This window comes from Hyperolius riggenbachi, chromosome 7 (assembly GCF_040937935.1).
Source record: "Hyperolius riggenbachi isolate aHypRig1 chromosome 7, aHypRig1.pri, whole genome shotgun sequence".
Taxonomy (NCBI): Eukaryota; Metazoa; Chordata; class Amphibia; order Anura; family Hyperoliidae; genus Hyperolius; species Hyperolius riggenbachi.
The window spans coordinates 86,303,183-86,325,956 of NC_090652.1; the positions used below are offsets into that span (position 1 = coordinate 86,303,183).

Here is a 22,774-nt window from a genome sequence, read left to right on the forward strand (position 1 = left end):
GCCCTAATTACTTAAGATTTGGGCGGCCCGGGGGGCAATTGCCCCCCGTCCCCCTGGGCCAGTCCTCCCCTGGAACGTGTTCACATCTCTCTTATTTTCTGCAGATAAGAGAATAATGGAAAATGTGCGAGTGGCTTTATTAGCTTCTTGTGCTGTATTTTTCCTTATTTATGGGCAGGACATGTGAAGAGGCTCTTGTGCTGTTTCCTGTGTTGCTGCCTCAGTGATTGCGTGACATTGTGCAGGAATGCTCCACTGACCATGGGTGTAGCATCACCATGAGTGACGATAATATGGTCCTTGTAGAATCCCGCCTATAAATCCTGTCAGGGGTGACAGGCTCAGTGCCTCCTCTGCACAGGAGTGGCAGCATAGGCCAGTGTGTGCAGGAGTGTGGCCTTCTGATAAGCAGCAGGAAATCCTGCATTCTTACTACTGGGATCACATTGAGGGACATCATGTCACACAGTCCATTGCATTGATAAGATCTGCTTGTATGGAGCACTGAAGCTTACATTCACAGTTCAGCAGTCACTGCTATCTCAGGTTTATAAATGACAAGTGTTAACCCTCTCCAGTCCATTTTAGAGATCCCCTATGCTCTGTGGGATGGATGTGGGTGACCTTCTGTGCTGTGACTGGGGGAGCCGGTTTAGTTTATACCTCTGACACTTTGAGAAGGGGGCGGGAGCTGAACTATATTGAACTTTTATTGATCTATATACTGAACTTTATTGTTGAAGCTGTTCAGTCTGGATGGCTCTTTCCTCTCATTTTGCTGAAGGAGTTGCTGGGATGCTGTAGAGGCTACTTCTTCTGCTTGGATGCCCATCTGGGGTGATTAGAGTCCAGAGATTCCTTCTGGTGCTCCCCAAGGCAGGTGGGTACATATTGGTCTGCGGCAGAAGCAAGCCACAGCTGAAGAATAACGACATACAGGCTAGAAAGTAGCAAGAGACTGAAGGCTGGAAGCTGACCTGTATCTCTTCTTTCATCAGATTAGATTTAAAGGGAAGGTCCAAGCAAAAAAAAAAAAAATGAGATTCACTTACCTGGGGCTTCTACCAGCCCCATGCAGCCATCCTGTGCCCTCGTAGTCACTCACTGCTGCTCCAGTCCTCCGCTGGCAGCTTTCTGACCTCGGAGGTCAGGGCCAAATTGCGTACATTTTTACACATTCCCGCTAGTGCAGGAACATTAACACATACATTTTTACGCGTTAGTGGTGAAACGCGTAAATTTTTGTTCCTGCACTAGCGGGAATGTGTAAAAATGTATGCAATGTGGCCCTGACCTCCGAGGTCAGAAAGCTGCCAGCGGGGGACTGGAGCAGCAGTGAGTGACTACGAGGGCACAGGATGGCTGCATGGGGCTGGTAGAAGCCCCAGGTAAGTGAAACTCATTTTTTTTTTTTTTGCTTGAACCTTCCCTTTAAGAAAAAAAGCCCATCAATCTAATGCTGGATACACACCATGCGTTTTCGCGTTCGATGCGGCCGTCGATTCGCGTCGATTCGATTATTTCCGAACATTTCCGAACGAATTTCGATGATTTTTAGGTCGAATGCCATGTAAAGTATGGCAAATCGACCTAACGATCCATCGAAGCTTGAATCGGACATGTCGGAAATAATCGAATCGACGCGTATCGACGGCCGCATCGAACGCGAAAACGCATGGTGTGTATCCAGCATAAGTGACTCCACTCACTGTTTAGAGGGTGGAGCTCACTTGTGGCTGGGGAAATGGGGGCACAATGCTTGTACTGTGCACCTGGGAAGACTGCAAGCTAGTTCTACAGTGTAAAGGACTTTATAGAAGGTTACTTGAAAGCGCAGTCAGGACAGGGTGATAGGAGATGATGCACCTGGATTTTATAAACCGCCCTGAAGAGCTCTGAGAGCAACCTACCAGTTCCATCTCTGTGAGAGTTGGCTACTGGGCCCACCAGTATGAGAGTTGGCAATAGGGTCTACCTGTATGAGAGTTGGCTACATGGCCCACTTGTTTGACAGGTGTCGGCAGAGCCCACGTGTGCAATTTGGTTACAGGGTCCATCTGTGACAGGTAGCTATAGGGCAGGGGTAGGGAACCTATGGCTCGGGAGCCAGATGTGGCTCTTTTGATGGCTACATCTGGCTCATAGTTGGGGTTGATTCACTAAGCACACTGTTCAATCAGCGTAGCTTAGTGTGGCAGCGCAAGTAACATTTTCAAAGTAGCACACACTACTGCTGTAGCATGCACTACTAGCTTACTCGCACTCCCCCCAAAACTAACGGCCGCTCCAATTGTCCCACCCTGGACCTTGTCAGGTCCTGTGACTTTGTAGGATGAGATCCTCGCACTTTCATTGGCCCAATAGGCTGCCTGTCACTCGACTATCTTGCTATGTGCGAGCTTCCTGAAGGCTCCTGCATGCTTTGTGTATTGGTCAGTGCTGGACATACAGGACCTCTTCGCTGCAGTATCATCACTGCTTATCTCTATAAGTGCTATGAAGACGGACATTCCAGACTGTGAACTATTCAGCCCAGCAGTGCCAGCCTCCGAAATACATCCGACTGTCAAGTAGCAGCTTCACTTGCACATTAAGTCAAGCGCAGCTATTTGTGGGTAACAGTTGCTGGAAACCAAAGCCGCTAGACCACAGTCTGCGGGTCAGAGGGCTGCCTGGGGAGACAAGGATTCCCTTTTTACGCTGGCACTCATTTGGATTCTGCTACATACAGGTTATAAATGTGTAATATAACAGCAGCAGCTAATGTAACAAGGTGGTGTAATGTTACAAGGAATTTCCCTGGTACACTGCGCTGGACAGCGGCGAGAGCTCTGCTTATTCCTGTTACTGCAGCTCCACCTTTCAGGGAGATTTATGGCTGACATGACGAGAGCTTTCTTCACTTTTATGTTATAGAAACCACCAGCGAGTAAGGGAGAATTTGCATAATAACCTTAGAATGAGCTAATCAGTGTTCTCCCTAGGCTCTTTTAGTCAGGTGCTCCACCCAGCTAGTTTTTGCCAGCACCCAGCTGTCATCAGCTTACCTCCTTTTATGCTATAAGTAGAGTTGTCCAGGGAAGCGTCAGCCCTGCATTCTCTTGTCGCACCCCACCCGGCTACTTTTTCATGCCACCCGGCTGATAAAAAAATTCTGGGGAGCTTGTTGTCCCTGAGCTGTGAACTTGTCATATCGCTGAAACCTAAGTCCAGGTCTCCTTTGTCAGAGGCAGAGCCCTTAACCATCACACTGTCCAGCCACCGCAACATGGCCCCCACTTAATCTCCAGGCAAAACCGCTCGAATTGATCAATCGATAGTGGCACCCATGACCTCTTTATTCGACAGGTGCAGCTCTGTGGTATGTTTGTTTCTGAGAATTCCGAAGCCAGTGAAAATAATGCCTGGTCTCCCAGAATGCTCCGGGAGTAGAATTCCTTATAGCTAAACAGCCCGGGCTAAGCATTACTGGGCGGGCGAAGCTGCATACCCATATACAACAATATATAGCTATAGGAAGTGTTTTGTAATGCTGAAGCCAGGAAAACTAACAGAAAACTGGGTATCCTGAATAATTTACTGCATTTCACTTTAAGATTGCTGGTTACGGGTCAGAACTAGATAAGAAACTAGTGCCATAGAGCTTTGTATCACCCTCTAAAATCCCCTTCCTGCTGGGGCACTACAACTCCCAGCATGCCTTGCATTAGAAGGTCTGCTAGGCAGCGGTGAGAAGTGTCATATTTTGCCTCCTGTACTTTGCACAGTCCCCATCTGTCTGCCCTGTGATCCGTGTCGGTTCTTATCGTGCCTCTGGCATAGTGTTTCCCAGCGCTCCTTCCTCCTACACAGCTTCTCACTTTGTCATAAGTGCAGCCAGCGCTCAGCTCCAGCCTCACCTCTTCTTGTCATCAGAGTTCCCAGATAGTTCATGGTGACCCAGAACCACTAGAAGAGAAAAGTGGTTAAAAGAGACCATAAAGCTCTCTCACCAGCATCTCTTCTCGTCAAGGATGAGCTAGCCGACAATTTTTGAGCCGCTGTACTTTGAGTGGCTGAAGTTTTCTGTGCAACAGGAATATCTTCACAAGTGTACACAGTGCAAAGCTTTTAAAGCAGACTTGAACTCAGAACTCTCTGCTCTAAGAAATTGCTTGTGTGATTCAGACACCACTGATGCCAAAGAGATCAGCAGGATGCCAGGCAACTGATATTGTTGGAAAGGAAATAAATATGCTGCTACCATATCCCTCTAGCTTCAGGTTCCCTTTAGGCCGCTTTTACACTTGCAGGTTAAACCTGTGTTGCATTGCTCTATTTTACCGCAAGGTAAGACTTTCACACCTATTGCGATCTGGTGCATATCTGATCTGACGCAAGGGCTGCAGCACGTTACCGGGGTAATAGAAGTCTATGGACGACGCAGTAAGTGTAGATGCTGGAGCGCGGTCCTACGGGAATCCCAGTGATGTACTTCCTGTTCAGCAGGGACTGAGCGGGGGCGGAGCTATGCATATGAACCTTTCACTGCAGGGTCATATTGTTGTCATTTTTTGTGTTGCGGTGGGATATGGCAGGAGAATCGTCCGGCAACTCAAGCATCAAGTGTAAAACCGGCCTTAAAGTGGACCTGAACGCAAAACTTCCTCTATGCTCTAAAAGATACACAACAGCATAATAATCTTTAAAGAAAAACATTACTTTGTTACAGCTGCTACAAATCCTACAATAAATGTACACTGTTTTTACTTCCTGCTTTCATGGGAGCAGACATATTAACATCCTGTGCTTTTAAAGGAGCTTATCTGCCATGGTAGTCAGGTGACGTGGGGAGAGATCAAATTACAACTTGTGATTAGACACAGATGAGGGGGAATTTGACAGGCTAAACTTCCTAAATACATACAGGGTGCATTTCTCTGTGTTCTGTCTGTGCTGTGCAAGAGTTCAGGTCCACTTTAAGGGATAACTGCTCTTGGGAAAGTAGACCAGTTCTCAATTGGCTTTCTGCTCAACATTACCATCTAGTGGACATAAGGTGTGGCTCTGGATTGAAGAAGATAAGTTTAAAGCTTTCAAAGCATTTGGTCCCTAGCTGTGTGCTGGTGTGGATCAGGTGACAGCGCGCATTTTGAATAATTGTGCTTTGTTATAGATCGCCATTTTATACCTGCGCTACGGATCCCAGTGAATTCCCAAGAAAAGAATTGGAGTATTCCCATGATTGAAGAACACTGTTGTAATGTGTAGCAATGTTCCTCCTCTGCCTGCTGGCTCCCCATTGTTTGCAGCAGGTCACATGTTGTTGGAAATATCATGTGACTTGGCTGATCAGTGAGAAAGTGGTAGAATATCACACCCACTCACAGAAAGAAAGGGCTGCAGTTTGGAGCTGAAGATTGACCAAAAGATGTGTAGTGTTCTCCCCAGAAATCTTTTCCAGCCAGGTGGCATAAAAAAAGTAGCCGGGTGGAGCGTGACGGGAGAATGCAGGGCCGGTGCAAATCTGCTTACAGTATAGGGGAGCTGACGACAGCCGGGTGCTCACCAAAATTAGCCGGGTGGAGTACCCGGCTAAAAGAGCCTGATGAGAACACTGATGTGTGGGACAGGCTTGCCCTCACTGCAAGGTCCTCTGAGACCCTGCAGGATTATGAAGTAATGCGATGCAGTACTAGTGGTTTTCCTCAGTTCATTTCTGTAAATCTTATGCATCATTCCATAAAGCTCTTTCTAAAATCAGTAATGCCAAATCTTTTAATGACGAGCTACAAGCGCAATGGTCCCCTCCTTACCTCAACCCCCGGAAGCTGGCCCTTCATCCGCAGCACCTTTTCCCTCCTCCCTTCTCCATGGAAACATATACATCATCTGCAGTAGTGGAGCAAGGCGTCTATACAGCACGGGGCCTGACTGCCACCTGAGGGATTAAGTCCTGATCCCTCTGGCCGACTACCATTTTGTTAATGTGTGTAAGCACCTTAAAGCACCCCTGAATTGGGGGAAATTGATTAAGTTAAGCCCATGGAGGGCTAGATTACCTTATCCAGAGAAGCCTGGTGCTGCTCATTGTCTTTGAACATCCCTCCCGTTTCTCGGCTGCGGTCCTCAGCAGCCTCCTGGAAGTCTTCCCCTCACCCACCTCCGAGCCGCGACTAGCCATTCTGAATTGTGCATGTGTGGGTTTGGACCTGCACATGCGGAGTTAAAAACTGCTTGTAATTGAGCAATACCTTTTTGCTGTGCACGGGTGGTTTATAACTTGGCCATGTTGTGAATCGCTCATCACCGGGGCAAACTTCCGAGAGGCTCCTTATCAGAAAGAGCCAGTCGAAGAAGATTGGGTTTGGGGAATGGAAGGGACGCTGAAGACAATGAGCAGCACTCAGGCTTCTCTGGATAAGGTAATCTAGCCCTGCATGGACTTGATTTTCGGGAGTACTTTAAGGCAATAGTATTAAAAAGCTGTCTGCTGCAAAGGATTCTGGGAATCAGGGCTGTAACTAGAGGGGAGCAGCCCCAGCAATCGCATGGGGGAACAGAACTGTGGAGGCTCCAACTACTAACCTTCCCTTCCTCTGATACAGGAGACTATAGTTCAGATCAGGTGTTTTTGTGGCTACACTTGTTATGGGGGTGAAGATCAAGATGGCTAAACTTGTTTTATGACCCTTATGAGATGGGCAAAAAGGGGAGGGAAGGGTGTGAACATTGTGGGGGGACTCCATCAAAGTTTTTCTTGGGGGGGTCAGATGAATTGTAGTTACGCCAATGGGATACCAAAATCATCAGTTTGTCATATTCAACACCACAGAGAACAAACCAGGTATTATTCTGTTGCAATTCATAGCTGTGATACTACATCATCAAGAAACACACGGTAAACAGAGATAGACAGAAGGCTGCCCCCTGCAGTCAGCAGACATGATTGCCACTCTGTGTCCTGCTGCTTGTGGTGTAGTGTGACTGCAGCCACAGGTCTGTTCTGATGTTCCCTCCGAGTGGTAATTGTGAGTAATGTTGCTGTCAAGACCTGAAACAGACTGTTTAATCTGTTTATTTACACAAGCAGTGCCAACATTTCTGCACAGCAGAGTGCATATCTTTAGTCATGTCTTTAGCAAGACCTGGAAGCTTATTTTAAAGTGGCATTCAATGTAGCTAAAAAATATATAGCTATATTTTTCAGAATAGCTGGCATTTGTTATGTTGTTGATTTTGCTGACCGAGGTGTGACAATGAGGAGATGAATGGAATGCTGAGTTGCAGTGATCAAGGGACTAAAGGCCGTACCCACATCGCGGTCCTCCCGACGATTTTCCCAAGGAATGACTTTTTTGAGCGACGCGCAGTCGTCTACGTAATATTGCAACGTGGGTACAGGCGCACAATCACACGAATGTCGCTAAGTGTCGCGCAACGATAATGACTATCACAGCAGATCTTTAAGATTCCCGATGACTCCCAAGTAAAGTACAGCGATTGCCTGAAGTCTTGTCGCACCCGTCGTGTAACATCACGCATATCCACTGGCAAGAAGATGGATCGGCAGAAACGCTCGTCGTCTGGGCAAATACATCTAAAGCAAAGATGGAAGCCCACAGCAACCAATCAGAATGCTTGTTTCGTTTTTCTTTAAACATCTGAAACCTCATTGGTTGCTGTAAGCAACAGTTCTACATTTTATCTATCTTTATTTGTGCCTTACTTTATGGATCAGCTCTTGAATCATTCTATGAAGCTAGCTTTAAATCAAATCATGCTTTTAATTGATTAGAGGTTTGATTCAATAGACCCATCAATTATCACACTGTATATACTCAAATGTACATCCTGTATACCGTAAGTGGGTCCAGGAAAGTTAACGGCTTCAAGTAGGGACCAGGAGAGGTTACTGGCTGCACTTGGGGTTCAGGAGAGGTTACTGGCTGCACTTGGGGACCAGGAGAGGTTACTGGCTGCACTTGGGGACCAGGAGAGGTTACTGGCTGCACTTGTGGACCAGGAGAGGTTACTGGCTGCACTTGGGGTCCAGGAGAGGTTACTGGCTGCACTTGGGGTCCAGGAGAGGTTACTGGCTGCACTTGGGGACCAGGAGAGGTTACTGGCTGCACTTGTGGACCAGAAGAGGTTACTGGCTGCACTTGTGGACCAGGAGATGTTACTGGTTGCACTTGGGGTCCAGGAGAGGTTACTGGTTGCACTTGGGGTCCAGGAGAAGCTACTGGCTGCACTTGTGGACCAGGTTAGGCTGCTGGCTGCACTTGGGGTCCAGGAGAGGTTACTGGTTGCACTTTGGGTCCAGGAGAGGTTACTGGCTGCACTTGGGGACCAGGAGAGGTTACTGGCTGCACTTGGGGTCCAGGAGAGGTTACTGGTTGCACTTGGGGTCCAGGAGAGGTTACTGGTTGCACTTGGGGTCCAGGAGAGGTTACTGGTTGCACTTGGGGTCCAGGAGAGGTTACTGGCTGCACTTGGGGTCCAGGAGAGGTTACTGGCTGCACTTGGGGTCCAGGAGAGGTTACTGGTTGCACTTGGGGTCCAGGAGAGGTTACTGGCTGCACTTGGGGGTCCAGGAGAGGTTACTGGCTGCACTTGGGGTCCAGGAGAGGTTACTGGCTGCACTTGGGGTCCAGGAGAGGTTATTGGCTGCACTTGGGGTCCAGGAGAGGTTATTGGCTGCACTTGGGGTCCAGGAGAGGTTACTGGTTGCACTTGGGGTCCAGGAGAGGTTACTGGTTGCACTTGGGGTCCAGGAGAGGTTACTGGCTGCACTTGGGGTCCAGGAGAGGTTACTGGCTGCACTTGGGGTCCAGGAGAGGTTACTGGCTGCACTTGGGGTCCAGGAGAGGTTACTGGCTGCACTTGGGGACCAGGAGAGGTTACTGGCTGCCCTTGGGGTCCAGCTAGATAAATAAGGGTGTGTGTGTGTGTGTGTGTGGGGGGGGGGGGGGTGCTTTGAGAGAAATACTGGTTGCACTGGTGAGGTAGGATACTGGGCGCTCTGCTGTGGCCACTCTGCATACACTCATATAGGGGGGGGGGGGGGGAGAGGCGCCCTGGCTATTCTGAATAATTTCTTGACTTAATTAATGCCTGAGGATATCTGGCAAGTCAAAATATGATGATAGAACAATCATCATTCAATTGAGAAAGGCTGTAATTTTTATTTATCACGTGACCAAGATCTAATGGTCGTGGCGCGGTGAACGATAAATTGAATAATTCAATTCATCATTCACCGCACCACGACCAAGCCAATCTACTATCTTTTGTATGGTTTTTTTTTTTTTTAAGTGCGAGGTATCTTCTGAGAAACCTGGGGATAGTTACTCCCCACTCTGGAGATACAAATTGGAGTGGTGGGGGATGAACAAAGACCCCCTCTGTCCATCTCTCTTTTCTATAGATTGTATGGTATACACACATGTACATTTTTAATAATAGTCATTAAGATTTAGCTACCTTATATGGCTTTTATTGTCACTTAGTGGACCTAGTGTTTTATACAAAAATCTAATGGTACAAGGTGGTAAACAGTAGCAACTCCCTGATTAGCATCCAGCCATGGTGTATTTAGTCTATTTGCAAGAGTGGGGCACTTAAATTGTATGGGGCACTTGCAGTGTATGGCCACTGTTTGGTGGAGTCTGCTTATTTAAGGGCTTTCTGTCCAGCCTGTTGAATAATGTTTTTATTTATATAGCACCAACATTTTCCGTAGCACTCTACAAAATAGGAGAGTTTGGCTGATTGTCAGGAGCTGGGAGGAACCAGACGCATGGTTACCTGAGAGAGTTTTCTGACCTCACAGCAAGTGGTGACATTAACTGTTAATGACCAACACACATGAAAAGATCACGTGATCCAGTCATAAATGGGTGGATGTGATGGAGCTTATCTCATGTCCTGCAGGGTTAATCTGGGAGGCTTCCAGTATCATTCATACAGGTATTTACAATGAGGACCTTGGACAGGTGCAGATTATGCCAGAGGCACCTTCCAAGTGGACATGCGTTGCCTTGAAGAACATTATTAGTACTTAGCAAGAAGACTGATCAGACATTCAATGACTTCTTTAGTCAATTAAGGGGGTTTTCCTTTTACATGTATTAAATGTATACAAAATCTTAACACGATTTTCCATTTCAATGGTTTTATTTGAATTGAACAAGGTATTTAAAACAACCCTAGTTATAGTGGTGTTTTTGATTTTGGAACATAAGAAAGTGCACTCATTCACGAGGCATGAAGGAACTGTGATTGCTTTACAGAGCTTTGGAATTGGTACAAAAATCATCCGACTCCACCTCTTCAGTTTATCAAACCTACCACTATAGGTGCCCAAAATCACTCCTTGACTTCCGACTCCTTAGTCTAATTCTTACCAGGGCTGTAGAGTTGGTACAAAATCATCAGACTTCGCAGTTTATTAAAACCACCGATTTCGACTCCAGGCACCCAAAATTGCTCTGACTCCACAGCCCTGGTGCTTTTTCCTGTTTGCATATTCACTGACATTTGGTGCTCTACTGGGCTTTACCAAGATTCTGTGCTTTACAGAAATTCACTGAAATTAAGTGTGCCACAGAAATCACTGAGATTTGGTACACTGCAGATATTCACAAAGAGTTCAGGCTCCGCAGAGATTTACTGCGGTTTGGTGCATTGCAGATATTCTCTGAGATTTTGTTCTCTATAGAAATTCAGTGAGATTTGGTATCCTACAGGGATTTACTAAGAGTTAACAGGTATCTGCTGAGATTTGCCACTGTACAGAAATTCACTGAGGTTTGGTATTCTACAGAAATTCACTGAGGGTTAATGCTTTACAAAGATTGACCAAGGTGTGGTGCTCTGCGGGGATTTGCCAAGGTGGGGTGCTGAGAAGAGATTCGCTGAGGTGCAGTGCTCTGCAGAGATTCGCTGAGGTGCAGTGCTCTGCAGAGATTCGCTGAGGTGCAGTGCTCTGCAGAGATTCGCTGAGGTGCAGTGCTCTGCAGAGATTCGCTGAGGTGCAGTGCTCTGCAGAGATTCGCTGAGGTGCAGTGCTCTGCAGAGATTCGCTGAGGTGCAGTGCTCTGCAGAGATTCGCTGAGGTGCAGTGCTCTGCAGAGATTCGCTGAGGTGCAGTGCTCTGCAGAGATTCGCTGAGGTGCAGTGCTCTGCAGAGATTCGCTGAGGTGCAGTGCTCTGCAGAGATTCGCTGAGGTGCGGTGCTCTGCAGAGATTCGCTGAGGTGCGGTGCTCTGCAGAGATTCGCTGAGGTGCGGTGCTCTGCAGAGATTCGCTGAGGTGCGGTGCTCTGCAGAGATTCGCTGAGGTGCGGTGCTCTGCAGAGATTCGCTGAGGTGCGGTGCTCTGCAGAGATTCGCTGAGGTGCGGTGCTCTGCAGAGATTCGCTGAGGTGCGGTGCTCTGCAGAGATTCGCTGAGGTGCGGTGCTCTGCAGAGATTCGCTGAGGTGCGGTGCTCTGCAGAGATTCGCTGAGGTGCGGTGCTCTGCAGAGATTCGCTGAGGTGCGGTGCTCTGCAGAGATTCGCTGAGGTGCGGTGCTCTGCAGAGATTCGCTGAGGTGCGGTGCTCTGCAGAGATTCGCTGTGGTGCAGTGCTCTGCAGAGATTTGCTGTGGTGTGTTGCTCTGCAGAGATTTGCTGTGGTGTGTTGCTCTGCAGAGATTTGCTGAGGTGTGGTGCTGAGCAGAGATTCGCTGAGGTGCAGAGATTTGCTGTGGTGTGGTGTTATGCAGAGATTTGCTGTGATGTGGTGCTCTGCAGAGATTCTGCATATTAGCCCAACTGTCCTGTAAGTTGATCCACCTGTTGGATCGGGAAAACCACCTCTAATAAGTCGCTCATGTAGTCGTTTGCCCACCCGTACACATGACCAACTATCGTCCAACAGACCAAGTTTGAACAATAGTTGGGTGGAATAGTTGCAGGTGTGTACAAATCTTTAAGGGAACCTAAACTAACTTAAAAAAATAGTTTAATTTATCTGTGGCCTCTACCGCCCCCCCCCCCCCTGCAGCCGCCCTGTGCCCACGCCGGTACTCAACAATCCTCTGGTCCCCTGCCACGGCAAAGTTTCTTTTTTGCTGACTTGCAAGTCGATGGCCACCACGCCTGCGCTGGCCACGTGCATCCTCGTTCGCACTTCCGTTGCCGGGAGTGTCCTGCGAAGGAGCAGTAAGAGAAGACCTCTACTGCGTCTGCGCAGGATGCTTCCGTCGACGGAGCACGAACGATGATGCTCACAGCCAACGCCATGCAGGTGCGGTGGCCATCAACTTGCTCAGTCAGAGGAAAACTAAACTGAGCCGCGGTGGGGGACTGGAGGATTGTTGCGTACCAGCGTGGGCACAGGATGGCTGCAGGGGGCTGGTAAAAGCCTCAGGTAAGTGAAACCTTACTAACCTAACTTAGTTTTGATTCCCTTTAAGTTTGGCTGCATTTGCTGCATGCTTGTGTCAGGTGTGTGAATCTGACCCTCCTGTTCTATGAAAGATCAACAGGATGCCAGGCAACTGGAAAAAAATATGGCAGCCACCACATCCCTCTCACTTCTTCAGGTCCCCTTTAAGTTGTGCAGAATATCCCCAGTGCTTCCTTCTTTCCCTTGTATGTGTAAAGGCAGAAGCCTCCTTTAGTTAAGCTGATGAGCTTTCTTTTACAAGCCACATTAATGGACTATTTCCTGGAACTAATGGAAATCTTTGTTGTGCAATAAAAGCAGCGAGCATGCGAGAGCAGCCAATCAGCTGGCAGGCAGGGGCGGAGCTCTCCTGTAACGAGCCGCGGCGCCTCGTTTTATGATGCTTAATTGTCTCTGTAAAAGGTGCCTCATTACCGGTAGAGCTGTGTAGATGCCCATGTCAAGTGACAGCGCTGTAATGTCACCTGAATGCTGCAGGACAGGTTCCCAGTCTCGTCATTGATGAATAGTGCACATGTCACTTGTCACCCGGCACAGAGGGACACAGCTGCCCAGCCACCCACTCTCATTTGACTACAGTGATTTTTTTCTTTCTTGCCTGTGTATTCCATTTTCATTTGAGTCACTTCTTCCACTTTTGTTTTTTCTTCCTCTCTCTCCTGCGCACGCTGGCTGTGTGTAATAAAGGTGATTCCTTCCATCCTCTCCAGTGTCTTCCCTCAACCCTCCCTCCTGTTCCTGTGCACCTCCCATCCTGCTGCCAAACCTCCTGACAGCTCTGCTGCCCCATCCCTCACTGTATCCTCTGCTTCTGTGTCTGCTGCTACGCTCACCCTCACCTCCCCCCCCTCCTCCTCCTCCTATCTCTAATGCCCTCCACCAACTCCTGCCGCTTCCTCTGTGGCTCTCTCAGCTCTAGCCCGGGATAAGTTGTGTGTGTGGCACACATGGGCAGCTCGGCATCTTCCCTGGCAGCAGAGGGCAAGTCACACCATGGCTCCATGGGCACCGTGTACCCTGGACTCAGCCTGCTGGGCTGGCATAGGAACGGGGTCCCCGGGCCTCTATGGCATGGCTCTGTCATTCCCATGTACAGGACGCACAGGTAAGAAAGGTTCTCTTGAGTGTTGTTGTTTTAACTCCATCAAGCTTGTTCTGTAAAGTGGGAAAGATGCATGCTCTGCCTGCTGTAACCCATAGCAACTAGTCTGAGTGGAGAGAAAGCTTTTCGATTGGTTGCTAGGGGGCTGATACACATCACTTTGCCTTGTTAACTGGATCTGTACGTGGTCGAGTGTCTTGTTTATATAAATTTGCCTGCAGCTAATATTGGCATTTTCAAGTGCTGTTTGCTTCGTAGTCCAAAACTTACTTAAACCTGTTCTAGAAGAGTTAATTTTTTTTAAGCAGGGGGTGCGGGAGTCTTATCATATGTGTGTGTAATTAAGCAGAGGGTCAATATAATTTTTTTTTGTTTGTTTTTGTAAGGCTACACACTCCAGAATTAGGCATATAAATAAAAAATGTTAACATATAGATTGTATAAAACTCTATAGTTTATTTTTTTATTATGATGTGGCATTAAGTATTGTGGTCTCTTTATTTTGCTTTGACTATTTTTTATGCTTACCCCGTTAAACAGAGAGGAAATTCAGGTCAGAATGATTTGTTTTTTCACTCGTTTTTCTTTACAGTCACAACAATCTGTTTACAAAGCCTGTTCCTTTCAGTTTTTGGGTTGCTTAGGTTCCTGGGTCACTCTGCACTCCCGCAGGTCATGTTGCCCTGTGTATGAACATCCTGTTCGATGCAGGATGAGACAAAGCACTGAATTTCTTTCATCGCGGATTTTCAGTTCTGATCCACGCTGTTGCTGCCAATTCCTGAACAATTACATGACTAATTTTATGACTTAGTCGATTGCGGTTTCCTCAGTTCGGTTACTTTTGGCTCTGATACAATGCATGGTGCGTTGAATTAGAATATTATCTTGGCTAATTACGTTTTGTTTAAATCACTTATTGGTAAATCTAGGGGAAATTGCGCAGATAAAAATGCATGTTTGTGAACTGCCTGTGGATTTGTCATTCTTTCCAGATACTTGAATGATTTCAGTGCCTCCCACACACACACACAGGCAGTCCAGTGACCCCTGTATTATTTTAACTTCTCATCTTCCTTTGTCAAGCCTGCTGATTGGCCGATGAATTAAAGCACAACTGTAGTGAGAGGTATATGGAGGCTGCCATATTTGTATCCTTTGAAAGGACTACTGTAGGGGAGAAAACGAGCTGAGCTTACCTGGGGCTTCTAATGCTCCCCTGCAGAGGTCCTGTGCCTGCACAGCCACTCACCGATGCTCCGGTCCCGCCTCCGGTTCACTTCTAGAATTTCCCACTCTAAAGTCGAAAAACCACTGCGCCTGTGTGGCTGTGTCCTTGTACACGCTGACGTCACCAGGAGCGTACTGCGCAGGCGTAGACTGTTCTGGGCCTGCACAATACACTCCTAATGATGTCAGCGGGAGCGAGGGCATGGCTGCGCAGGCGCGGTGGTTTACAGACTTTAAAGTCGGAAATTCCAGATGTGAACCAGAGACTGGGACCCGAGCATCGGTGAGTGGCTGCGCAGGCACAGGACGTCTGCGGGGGACATTAGAAGCCCCAGGTAATTTTTTTTTTTCTCCCCTAACCCCCTCCCTTACAGTACTCCTTTAAAGAGAACCCGAGGTGGGTTTGAAGAATGTTATCTGCATACAGAGGCTGGATCTGCCTATACAGCCCAGCCTCTGTTGCTATCCCAAACCCCCCTAAGGTCCTCCTGCACTCTGCAATCCCTCATAAATCACAGCCACGCTGCTGACAAACAGCTTGTCAGAGCTGGCTGTGTTTATCTCTATAGTGTCAGTCTGCTGCTCTCCCCGCCTCCTGCAGAACTCCGGTCCCCGCCTGCATCCCTTCCCTCCCTGCTGATTGGAGGGAAGGGATGGGGGCAAGGACCAGAGCTATGCAGGAGGCGGGGGAGCAGCCGAGACTGACACTACAGATGTAAACACAGCCTCACAGCACGGCTGTGATTTATGGGGGATTGCAGAGTGCAGGGGGACCTTAGGGGGCTTTGGGATAGCAACAGAGGCTGGGCTGTATAGGCAGATCCAGCCTCTGTAAGCAGATAACATTCTTTAAACACACCTCGGGTTCTCTTTAAGCAATACCAGTTGCCTGGCAGTCCTGCTGAACAGTCACAGGTAATGGCAGTGTCTCTGACCGGCTGCCATGGAGTGTAGCAGAGCTGCCTTAATCACAAGGCTGGCTGAATTCAATTTTTATGTTGTTTCCCTGGAGATCCACTTTAATTGGGTATTTAAAATACAATAAAATGAAGGTAGGAATCTGTTTTAAAACGAGTGTGTTGAGTATGCAGAAACAGCATTGGCTGTGTTTTAGGATGGACTGATATGATATAGAGGTCGCTTTTAATGAGTAAATACATTCTGAGCAATTAGCAGTGGACAATCAATGTTGCCAAAGCCAAAACACTTTTATCTGGCTAAACAGACACTCCTGATAGCAAAATAATACTGAATAGTTCAATTAATCATTATATCTCTGTGTGGGAGTTAAATGACCACGATTTTGGCATAGTTGCTGTTTACGCTTCAGCTTTAAGCCCTTGAAATGGAAAATAAGCTCTCTCTGCTGTAAGAACATTGCTTCTCTATTGTAAAAGATTTCGGTAATTACAGTATAAAAGCTTTAACCTCCTTGCCGGTTCAATTCCCCGGCAAGGAGGCAGCGCAGGAGGGTTTTTTAAAATTTTTTTTTTTGTAAATCATGTAGCGAGCATAGGGCTCGCTACATGATAGCCGCTGAGCGGCGGCATCCCCCCACCCACTCCGATCGCCTTCGGCGATCAGAGTAAGCAGGAAATCCCGTTCAGAACGGGATTTCCTGCAGGGCTTCCCCGGTCGCCATGGCGACCGGGCGGGATGACGTCACCGACGTCATGGACGTCGGGACGTCATAGGGAATCCCGATCCGCCCCTCAATGCTGCCTGGCACTGATTGGCCAGGCAGCGCAGGGGTCTGGGGCGGGGGGGAGCGACTCGGCGCGGCGGATCGGCGGCGAGCGGCGGCGATCGGGAATTACAAGCAGCTAGCAAAGTGCTAGCTGCTTGTACCAAAAAAAAATATATGCAAATCGGCCCAGCGGGGCCTGAGCAATCCTCCTGCGCAGGTTACCCCGAACTGAGTTCGGGATAACCGGCAAGGAGGTTAAAGGATACCTGTAACCACCTAGTGGGGAAAAGTTACATAATTAAGAATACGAAAGGCTGTGGATCTCTTAAGCCTCGGAGAGACGCTTGACTGCTGAGGTGGCTGATAAGGACTTCCTCATACAATAATCAAGTATGTGTACAGCAGCCCGCGAGTGATCACTTGTTGAGGCCGCGCCCCCACTGCCGTCCCTCGACCCCACCGCGTAGCAACAAAAACTATGCTACATAGCTGATACACGCCTGTATTTGCCGGCCCAGCGATGTCACTCATGGGGGTCGTGTCTCTCATGTGTACGCACCTTTCGAGTGTTCTTGGTCCTCTCTGCTGTCCAGGAAGGCTCAAATTCCTGGTACACGCCATGCAGTTCCCATCAGATAGACAGGTTGAATTAATTATTTCAGATAAGTACAATCTGATGTCTGATCGTTTTTCTAATCGATTTTACATAAAAGTGTTGTTGTTTTTTTTAAACTGATCTGAAAAACAATCAGGAATCAGATCGGACCTTTCCTGAATAATCAATTCGACCCATCTATCTAACAAGAAATTGCATGGTGTGTACCAGGCATAAGCGATCCTGAGTCTTCCTTTTTCTTAGGTGAGTATGTTACATACCCCACCCCCCACCCAGGGGTCACAGATGTCAGCACTTTCTTCTTCAATGGGAAGCTTAGCAACCTTTGCCAAGGAAGTGATTACACAGTCTCTTGTTTACGTTTCCTTACCAGTCACAATTGGTAAACACTCCTGGCAGTGCTTTATCTCCGCTGCATGCCTCACAAAAGCTAAAATAGGAAAGAGATGATCACTAGATACTTTTTATTATTTTTTAATATATAAATATAGCAGCTGTGCAATAAAATGCAATGGCAGCTTTCAGAGGAGATAAACTGCACTTTGGGAACTTGACATTTTGTAAACAGAAGAACTTAATTGTGCACAAAAGAAAGCATGATAACTGTATGGGTAATAGAGTTAGAAAACCTGTTTTTATTAAATGTTATGCTATAGTTTCATCCTGCTTTAAAATAAAAATAACAATATGTGACTCTGGGAAAGTTCTGTTTAGCACTACTACAACACACACAATTATCTTGTAAGTTTATTTTCAGATTAGGCTTGCTTTAAAGGGTAACTTAAGTGGAAAAAAAAAAGTTGATATTTACTTACCTGGAGTTTTTCCAGCCCCCTGCATTCTATCTGGGCCCTTGCTGTCATCCTGATCCTCGCTGTTTTGCAGATGTCAGCCCTGATTAAGCCCCAACAGAGCCAGTCGGGACTACTGTGCATATGCAGCCCTGGCAGCTTGCCTCCATGATCGCGCTCTTGTGGTATGAGTGCTCCGCAACAATTGCAAGTTTTCTGAACTGCACATGTACCTTTCTTGACCTCTGCCTCCACCAAACTCCTCATCCATGCCCTCATAATTTCCCGCCTAGACTACTGCAATGCCCTTCTGTCTGGTCTCCCTATGACCCGAATAGCCCCACTGCAGTCCATCATGAATGCGGCAGCCAGAATTATCCACTCCTCCCATCGCTCCACCATGGCGGCTCCCCTCTGTGAATCCCTCCACTGGCTTCCTACCCAGTCCAGAATCGGATTCAAGATACTATGTCTGACCTACAAATCTGTCCACAAAAGCTGTCCAACCTACATTTCCGATATTACTCAGAGGTGCACACCTAGCCGCTCACTCCGCTCTTCCAATGAACTTCGCCTGACCGCCCCCCGCATCACCCAGTTCCATGCACGCCTCCAGGACTTCTCAAGAGCCGCTCCAACACTATGGAACTCCCTATCTCCACCCATTAAAGCAGCCCCCTCCTTCAACATCTTCAAGAAGGCCCTCAAAACTCACCTTTTCACTCTGGCCTACTACCCCTCACAAGTGCTCTAAACTCACAGCTGAACTCTGGTCCCCTACCTCTCGTGTCCCTACCTCTCCCTCTAGATTGTAAGCCTTTGGGCGGGGGTCCGCCTTCTTTTTGTGTCCTACCTGATCATGCACCTCCATTACTGTGCCACCCATGCTATGCATCTGAGTGAACCTAACTTGCCTAATCTCCATGCTCCATCCAGTGACTGACTAAACAGTACCTTGTAATCATACTGTGCTGCATGATCTGGTCTTTCTTGTATTCCTGTATTGTCATATTGCTGTATGTAACCCCTAAATATTGTATTTAACTTAAACTAATGTCCAGTGCTGCGTAATATGTTGGCACTTTATAAATACCATAAATAAATAAATGTACAGGGAACTCGTGGCTACGAGAGCATGATTGAGCAGAGGCAGCACATGGGAGGACAGCGAGGAACAAGATAGACTGCAAGGGCTGGAAGAAAGTAAAAATATTTTTTTTTTCAATGAAGGTTCCCTTAAGGTTAGCACACAGGTCACAAGACAACCCACACACATATACAGTACTGCTGAGCAATGCATACCTCATGTCACCAAGGCTGCTTGTGGTGATGCAATGTGCAGCTCAGCACTCCATAGTGCTGTGTCTTTCCCTGACAATAAGACACCATTGGCTTGATTCACAAAGCCGTGCTAACTGTTAGCACGCTGGTGAAAAGCCCATTGTCACGCCTAAACTCAGTTTAGGCGTGATAAAATAAACTCACGCGTAAACATTTACGCGTGCAAAGTTTACGCGCGCAACACCATTAAACCCTATGCGACGTGTCGCGTGCACCGGACTTTGCACGTGCAAAACTTTGCGCTCAAAACTTTGCACGTGAACTTTTCCCTCAAAGCGGTGCTAACCTACTTAGTGCAATGCTTATCACGCCTAAAAGTCTTTAGGTGTGCTAACTAGGTTAGCACTGCTTTGTGAATCAAGCCCCATGTATTCATTTTTGTTCCAAAAGTTGCATTGGGGCTGATTTTCAGGGCATGTCTTATTTTTCCATGAGCAACCATCTACATTTCCTCATAGTCGTATCATCACATTCTGGATCAGGCATGAGCAAACTTGGACCTCCAGCTGTTGAGGAACTACGAGTCCCACAATGCATTGCAGGAGTCTGACAGCCACAGTCATGACTCATAAAGGCAAATGCATTGTCGGATTTGTAATTCCTTAACAGCTGGAGGGCCAAGTTTGCCCATGCCTGTTCTAGATAATCATCATAACTTTCCAAATCCTGAATTCCACCCTGATTTTCTCACCATTGACTATTTCCTTTTTCCATGTACAACAATCTGCATTTACAGAGCGTCCAGTATTTGTCGAGCCCCTTATTGTTTTGGGTCTCGTTGTGTTTTTTTCTTTAGTGCGATTATTTTGGGGGTGCTGTCCTTGGTGAAGGGTCTATCTGTCCTGCGGCATTCTATTGCCAATTACTTTCACTTTTTTACATTTATCCCATAGCTGCCTGGATATTTAGTTTAGCTGTTGGGAAAAAACAGTTATTATGGGGGTACCTGCCTGCGGGACTAGTGGAGGGGCTGGGAGAATACTTATCGCCTCTCTCACACTACACATATTTGTGCGAATTTCTGCAACACGCGTTTAGCGAATTGAATATGCGTACAATTTGCTGTAGAACTCTACGGTAGCATCAGTCCAGTGCATCTTTGTCACATCAGCGCTTGCAGTGCATTTTTGAAAACGCACAGCAGGGTGCATTTTTGAGGAAAGGCGCATACATTTAAATGTATTTCATTGGGGAGGAAGTAGATGAAAACGTGACCAATGCGGTACCTAGAAAGGGAGAAACCCGCATGAGTTTTAGTTAAAGAACTATTTTCATGAAAAAGGCGTAAAATTTTAAATACATGTAAACACATACAAATAAAAAGTAAATTTCTTCCAGAGTAAAATGAGTTTAAATTATTTTTCTCCTATGTTGCTGTCACTTACAGTAGGTAGAAATCTGACAAAACCGACAGATTTTGGACCAGCTCATCTCCTCATGGGGGATTCTCAGCATGGTCTATTTTTTATAAAGACACTCCCTGAAAAGTATTTATATAAATATGCTAGCCAACCTTCCTGCTTGCTGCACACTTTTTTTTGGCAGGTGGACGGAGCAACTGCCATTCACGAAGTGCTTTTAAAAATAAAGAAAACCCTGAGAAACCCCCATGAGGAGATGAGCTGGTCCAAAACCTGTCGGTTCTGTCAGATTTCTACCTACTGTAAGGCTGCATTTCCACTTGTGCGGTGCGGAATCGCTGGGAAATCACCGCGGACGAAATCGCATGCGGGTGCGATTTTGCATGCGTTTTTCCCGCGATTTCGCATAGGGTAGTAGGTGTGCGATTTTAACCATGTCACTGCCTGTGTAAATTAACATTACCTCCTATGCGAAATCGTGGGGAAAAACGCATGCCACAACCGCATGCGATTTCCCTATTAGATACATTGTATGCGATTCGCTTAGCGGTGTGCGGGGAGCGAATTCTGACGGCTCTGCCGTGCAGATTTTCTACGCACACAAAAACGCTCCGCACAACCCACAAGTGGAAACAGGCCCATCCACTTGTATTGGCTGTGCGAATACGCATGCGGACAACACATGCGGATTCGCTATAGTGGAAATGAGCCCTCAGTCACAGCAACATAGGAGAAAAGTAATTTTTATAGCACATTTTACTCTGGGAGAAACATACTACTTTTTCATATAGGATTACATGTACTTAAAATTTTACGGTTTTTGTGATAGTGGTCCTTTAACACAAACGCATTTGTTTTGCTAGTTTGAGAGAGGCATTCATGTAAACCGAGCATCTAAATGTGGGGAGACATTCCTTCATAGGTATCTTGTAGATAATTTATTCATGGTCTTTAGTTCCGCCCCATTCTGAGCAGAATTGTTTCCCCAGTGTACCTATGTCCATATAGAAACACCTTTATTAGCGGATGTCCGTAATTTCTTTAACTCATGGGCCCTTATGCAATTACGTTTTTCTCTTGAGTTTTCTCCTTGCTAATATTTTCACATCTTCTCAATAAAGTACGTTTTAAACCACCAGCGAGCGAGAAAACACTGAAAATAATTTTAATAGGACTTTTTAATCTAATTTTTGGAACTTTTTCAACTGAAAATTGCTGAAAAAAACATTTTCAACACAAATTAAAAAATTATCTCCTAGGAGAAAACTGAGTAGAAAAATGTATTTGCATATGGCCCAAGGTGTTATGTTTTAGTTTAGTGGCCATGCACTCATCAATGTTCTCAATTAATTCCTTGCATATTTGATTTATCTGCTGGGAATCGATTCCCCAAAATGTCAGATCGATACATTTTTGATAGATTTTGACTAAAAATCATTTGATAGTATCGATCGGAAAGGATTTGGGTGCGGGGCAAAAGCATTGGCAGATCGATGGCCTATAGCTTTGCACTGCAGTGCATCAAAGTGCAATTCTGCAGTTTAAATAGATTTTCAATAGATTCCTTGCTGGAAACTATTGGAAATTGATGTGCAGTGTGTGAAGTTTTACCTACATGTGTCTTTCCCATACCAAGGTAGCTGAATATATGCACTCCTGGTAGTCTCTATAAATTTGTACTAGGTGTTGGGACTTAAGGGCCTGAGCCCACTAACACAGTTGTGCGTAGTTGTGTCCGCTTTTCAGCATCTGTAACATTGTTGTGCTGCTGAAAAGCGGACACACCTGCGTTAGTGGGCTCAGGCTTTATGGCATCGCTCTGTGGTAGCGTGTTGCCAGTATTGGAAGTAGCTTTTTACAAAGCTGTCATTTCTAAATACACATTCCTAAGTGATGAGTATAAGCCTATGACACATCTGTGTGTGAGACTGATGGCACGGATGGCACAGAGACAGCTCTGTTACTGCATGTCAGAGCTAGCGTGGGATGATATAGGCTGGCACTGCCATGCTCTCTCTGTTACACATTCAGTGTGCCAGGGAACACACAGTATCTTGTGCAGTTCTCACCCAAACAGCCACCTGCCTCCCCCTCTGCTGTATTCCAGTCCCAGAGGTTGTCTAGCACCTACACAGCCTCACTCTGTACCATACACACAGTGACATTAATAGCATCCAGTGAAACACGCAGGATGAAAAGAGTTATGAGGCA

At 46.8% G+C, this 22,774-nt stretch overlaps 1 protein-coding gene across 4 annotated transcripts in view; it reads left to right on the top strand.

Moving 5' to 3' along the window:
- Positions 1 to 22,774, top strand: part of CAPN15 (calpain 15) — a 150,633-nt gene that overhangs the window by 55,973 nt on the left and 71,886 nt on the right. The window contains exon 1 of one of the 4 annotated variants that reach the window (XM_068244222.1): positions 13,142 to 13,540. The exons of 2 other annotated variants lie outside the window; for them this stretch is intronic. In XM_068244222.1, coding sequence (XP_068100323.1) covers positions 13,383 to 13,540 — 158 coding nt within the window. In that variant the 5' untranslated portion in view covers positions 13,142 to 13,382. Of the gene's footprint in view, positions 1 to 13,141; positions 13,541 to 22,774 lie in introns of those variants that run through there. One more of the 4 variants, XM_068244224.1, reaches the window with a different exon arrangement.